The 6,000-nt window shown below is 34.9% G+C and overlaps 1 protein-coding gene across 1 annotated transcript in view; it reads right to left on the bottom strand.

Moving 5' to 3' along the window:
* MALRD1 (MAM and LDL receptor class A domain containing 1) overlaps positions 1–6,000 on the bottom strand; it is a 259,630-nt gene that overhangs the window by 219,455 nt on the left and 34,175 nt on the right. The window contains exon 5 of the mRNA XM_081818907.1: positions 660–907. Coding sequence (XP_081675033.1) covers positions 660–907 — 248 coding nt within the window. The remainder of the gene's footprint in view (positions 1–659; positions 908–6,000) is intronic.

Below are 6,000 nucleotides of genomic sequence, written 5' to 3'. Positions count from 1 at the left end.
TAAATAAAATCTTTAAAAAAAAAAAAAAAAGAAAGAAAGAAAAGTGAAGGACCTGAAGATACACAGTCATCATAGAGGGTGGTTGTCCCAAAGAACCATACAATCCTATTTATACTTTCAATAGTACTAACATTTTCCTTAAAGCTACACAGGATAATAGCCAAACCATCTTTTCCTCCTGCCTACAGAAGTTCTTCTACCCTTTTTAGTGCTAATTTTAGTCTTTCCTTTTTCATGAAGACTTCTTCAACCACTTTATAGTGGCTCCAACTATCTCTAATATTCCTTCTTGGGAATATTTATATACTACTTGAATTTTCTTTCTGACAGTGAAATTCTCATAATTCCAGTAAGTACTAAATTCCTTGAGGGGAAGCAACTGCATTTTACTTCTTCTGTACTATCCATAGTTTACAGATAAAAACCATGAAGTTTTCCAGTGGTTTTCAAAATTCAAATACCTATGGAACTTATCAATAGGATAAATTCTTCCCAGTTCTAACAATCCTTCTCTTTCATCCTTACTGTACTTTTCTCCTTTCCATACATATCCTAGGTTGAAGAAATTCAATCTCAGCTTTGGTCTGGTCTTGGCCATCCTATTTTCTGTATTAGCGCTCTCAGCAGTCACTCACAACGTTTCCGGGTTTTTCTCTTACCTTGCAGTTTTTGCTTCTTCTGCTTATGACTGGGCTTGAAATTCTGGCTGCTCTCATGGGCTGCTGAGGAAACAAGCTCTTTATGAAGATGTAATGACCAGAGGAGCTTCGTAAGGTGTGATCAGCAGCTGGCTCTGTGCCTACAGCAGGGATGCTGCTAGCTTTCAGATTCCAGTCAAAGTCATCATCCTGCTCCTGCTCCCAAGAGCAAAGGTCAAACTCAAAGTCACAGCGCCCACTGGAGGTACCTGGAAAACATTTCCCAATTTATGGTAAAGAGAAAAAGGAAATTAACGGACTTTAAGATATGCAATCCAAAATTACCGTGATCTTGACACATCGTGTAATAGTCGACACCTTAGAAGATTATCCTGACATCAGCACTAAAATAGAATATTTTAAACCTATGTTTAGTAGTTAATGTTTCAGTATTTTATCTCATTTGGAAAAGACTTATATATCCAATAAATTCAACTCAATTTATCATTTAACCTAGCAAAACTTCAAAGTGTTAGGTGAGCCAAAGATTTTGAAAGCTATTTAATAGTTTGTCTACAAAACTTTTTATCTTTTAACCAACTTGTTCTTAACGATTAGCCATGAAAACTTCCAGAGACAAAATCAACCATTGTCTTAGGTCATTTTTGCTGGCAAATTGCACCCATCGCAACTTGAATTGAACTAATAAGTTCAGGTAAAAAAAAGCTGATTATCTAGAGAGGCTTGTGAAGATGTGGGAGTAGGACAGTTCACAATTTGTTACTACTTAGTTTTCAGAAACTAAAGTTTCTAAGAATTAAAATTCTGATAAATGTAATTAAGATGCTAGAATGGCTCAGGGAAGCAACTCTGTATGTAAGAAAGTAAGAGGTGTATAAAAAGGCATAAGGAATGAAAATACATTTTTGTTGAGGGAAAAGAAAGTGATTTTGTCCTAAAATGAAACTGTTTATTTAAACACAGAAGGCTTACAACAAAATCTGTATTGAAAAAGAAAAAACTTGTAAAAGATTTGTGAGGGGGAATCTCTGGAAAAATTTTTTCCAGGGTGAGGACTGACTAGGATTGGAATAAATGAGCTTTAAAAGTACACTGGTATAAAATTGAAATTTGGCTTCTCTCTCTACTAAAAAGACAAAGTTTTCTTGGATTATTGCTCTGCTCTTAATAAGAAATTGTAGGCAAAGTTTCTGTTTTGTCTTTAATCAGGTCTTTGACTACGTGAAACAGTTAAAATTTCTCAAAATTAAAGGAGCAAAGTTTTGCTAACAACTAGATAACCTGATGTTTTTGCCTATGAAATCCATTGTTACCACCTTGGTTAAATAAATAATGAAACATTAAGTTTTATAGTGATCTGTGATCCTATTTAGGCATGTGCTTTAGAGCCTTCTGATATTTTTAACAAATTTCCCAAACATTAAAATTCTGAATAAAGTATTTTTGACTAAAAGAAAAAAGAATATTTTAGTTTGCTACACATAGCTATTTCCATGGCTTGTGCAAATTTATTTCTCCACAGATCTGGTTCCCAGTCCCAAAATCAATGAGAAGATATTTTAGCATTACACACATTTCCTCCTCCAAACACCTATTTGGTCGACATAATTTTATTTCTTCTTTCTTCTCATCTTTGCTCCTCAGGGTCTGGTAGGGAATTTAGGAAGCTTCTTATTCAATACAGTTTGGCTTGGGAAATGCTGCCTAAAGCAAAAGTCATTAATCACTGAAACTTTTTTTTTTTTAAACGTAATCCTCATTTTAGAGATGTGAAAATTGTGAAACAGAAAAGGTAAAAAGTGTATTAACTGGAATTACAATAATTTGCAGAAATTAAATATGTGACGCTGCATGAAATACCAACTATCTCTCCCAGGGTCCTAAAAATATTTTATTACAAACGTTGCTCGTGTTTTCTTCTACTTCCACGACAGCAAGAATGATTGAGGTCAACCATGACCTTATTTATTGTCTGCCTGATGGATCTATCCATTTCTAACAGATGGGTGTAGAAATCTCCAACTATGATAGTGGATTCATCTGTTCTTGCAATTGTATTAGTTTTTGTTTGATGTTGTTGACGTTCTATTAGGTGCGTACACATTAGGGATTGTCATGCTTCCTTGCGGAAGTGACTCCTTTATTGTTAGATGATGCCTTTATTTATCCTTGGTAACTTTAGAAGTTTTTATTTGACCTTCACTTCTTCTCTCGGGCTCTCTTTCCCTTTTGTAGACTTGAGTTTCTGACAGATTATTTTCCTTCCTCTAAAAACTTAACTTTTTTTTCCAAAGTAGGTTTTCTGGCAAAAAAATAAAATTTTCTTGATCTGTGTTTGTGTGAGAAAGTTAAAGTACTTTATTTGTCCTTCATTTTAGAAGGATAATTTCATAGGGTATGAATTCAAGGTTGTTAGTTTTTTTGTTTTTCCCCCATAACACTTTAAATGTTTCAATCTACTTTCTTCTCATTTCTATAATTTCTGAGAAGTATAATCCTTACATTTTTTCCTCTATGGGTAAAGTGTCTTATCCCTCTGACTTCTCTAAGGATTTTACTTTGATTTTCTGTATCTTGGAAATAATATGTGTAGGTGTAGGGGTCATTTTTTGTTTGGTTGGTTGTTTTATGTTTTTATTTTGTTTTGTTTGCATTTATCCTGCTTTACATTCTACACTGTGTTTTTGTGTCCAACATTCATTTGGGGGAAATTCTTAGTCTTTATTTCTCCAAATCTTTCTTCTGTTCCTTTCTCTCTTTCTTGTCCATGTGGTATTCCCACTACACACGTTACACCTTTTGTTGTAAAGTCTTTGGATATGCTGTTGTGTTTTCTCAGTCTTTGTTCTCTCTGCTTTTCAGTTTTGGAGATTTCTATTGTGATGTCCTCTAGCTCAGATACCATTCTTCAGCTGTGTCCAGGCTACTAATAAGCCCACCAAAGCTTATTCGTTTCTGTCACAATGGTTTTGATCTCCAGGATTTCTTTCAGATTCTTAGGATCTCCATCTCTCTATTTACATTGCCCATCTTTTCCTGCATGCTGTTTCATCCACTACAGGACTTAGCATATTGATCATAGTTATTTTAAATACTTGGTCTGATAATTCCAACATCCCTGCCATGTCTCTTTCTGATGCTTCCTCTCTCTTTTCAAATTATGGGCTTTTGTCTTGGTGTTTTTTTGATTGTTTTTTTGGTTGGTTTTGCCTTTCAGCAGGCCATGTGATATTTTCTTGATAGCTGGACATGATATACTGGGTAAAAGGTACTGCTGTAAATAGGCCTTAATGTGGGGAGAGGGGAGGTATTCTACAATTCTATGATTAGATCTCAGTCTTTTAGTGAACCTGTACCTCTGGACTGTGAACCTAACAAGCGTTTCTCAGTTTTTTTTCTCCCCCCGCCCCCCACCTTACATGGAACAAGATATCTAGAGAGGGTTAGCAATGGAGAATTCCCTTCCACCAGGTCAGTTAGGCTCTGAGAATACCCTGGCAGTTGAGGCTTTCATTGTCTGAGGGAATGCCTTGTGAGGAAGAGCAGAGTGCTCTGTGATACCTCAAAATGGTGTTTTTCCACCTCCTTCTGTTGGAAGCAGAAGATTTTTCTCCAATATTTACTGGGAACATGGTCAAACTTCTCACAATATTATATTTACACAAAATATTACCTCACAATATTATAGGGTGTCCCAATAAGTGGGTTTCCTGAAGTGAACTCTCAGGCTTGTCCACGTGGCAACTCCAGCACTTCATCAATGCCAATTCAGATTTTGTACCCGGGCGCTGGTTCTGTTAGTGGATTCTGCTCCTGAGTCTCTAATCTTCTCATGTGTGACTCCCTGGGTTCATTTGCTGCTCTTCAATGTTGGGGACAGTTGTCCTGTGTCCTCCTCTTTTATGAATTCAATAAGGGTTCTTGAGCCTTTGACTTGTTAGAACCGAGTTGTGACCTCTAAAATCATCATATACAGCACTGGATAGTAGGAACTACACAAATATCTTCCTATAATTCTGCTGGTAAATTATAAAGCTAATAATGTAAGGGATGATGTTGTAAAACTGAGCATTGTGTTACTAAGAGCTTGTATCTTATAAAATTGCATGTTTAGGACACTTTTCATGTTCTTTATTTTTATGTGCATGATGCAGCATAAAGCCAATGAGTAATCCGATCTTAAGTAATAAAATGTACAGGTCAGAATCCTTTGATAATAGTAATTCTTTATTAAATTCTCTCTGAATATTAAAGTGAAAAAATCTTAAAAATCATAATTATATGTGAGGTGGTGTCCCAAAACTAAAAATACTAAAGAAGAATGAAAGTTGCAGCATGTTGGTAAGTATTTATATAAAGATTTGTCTCTTCAAGAATGCTCATTTGAACAAGTACTCAAATATTTCAGAAAATTTAATGTACACAAGAGTAGGAATGATTCTGCCACCAAAGCTCTCAGGGCCGTTCTTCAGTGCACAGGCCAAAGGAAGACAGGTGCACATCCCAGCTGAAGCCACAGCAATTCTGGGACAAAGATTCTACACTATTCTATTACATCAGACTCTTTAAGAATCTCCAAATTGTGCTAGGCATCAAATCATGTCTTTCTTTATGGATTCATTCTTACAGTTAGCATACGTCAGATATAATGGTTTAAATACACAAAGTAACTTCTATGTTATTTGTAGCTAATAAAGTAGAAAATTTGAAAATACATGGATCTTACCATTGTTTTGATACCATTTTGGAGTGTAAAGACCACAAGATGAAAGTTAATTTCATCTTCCAGCAAAAAACTTGCCCAATAATGAAGAATGGCCTAAAATAATTTTCAGTTTTTGAAATAACTAAAAATTAATTAACTTAAGAAAGCATCAAGACCAATATGCTGTTTAAAATGGTTTAATTTAACAGCAAGGCTAACACTGATTTTTAATACTTTCAAGGACAGAGAAAATTTCTGTCATAATTCTGTCACCAAATGAACATGATGGCATTTTCTATCCAATTGCTTTCTTTATTTTAAAATTGCATTTGAAACATTCTGGTAATTTACTCTTTCCTACAATAGATGGTAATAGGCTCTTTTGCTTTAGAATACTAAAGTTCTCCTAAGTATCCTTTCAGGGGCCTGGGAGGTAAATACATGAAAATAATAATTTTATTATAATAATAATTTCATTATGATGCTGGACCCAACCCAGCATCAAGTTTAGAATCTGAACAGTTGTCTTCATTAAAAATTATAAAATGAAGTAACTAATTCAGTTGACCTTGTGTTAGAAAATTTAGCAGCCCATGAAGACTAGATTGCCATATAGACCAGCATCCAGAAAGGCAA

This window comes from Leptonychotes weddellii, chromosome 5, assembly GCF_054177405.1.
Source record: "Leptonychotes weddellii isolate Sample4059 chromosome 5, ASM5417740v2, whole genome shotgun sequence".
NCBI lineage: Eukaryota > Metazoa > Chordata > Mammalia > Carnivora > Phocidae > Leptonychotes > Leptonychotes weddellii.
The sequence above is the reverse complement of the archived record's forward strand: the minus strand, read 5'-3'. Positions and strand labels throughout refer to the sequence as shown.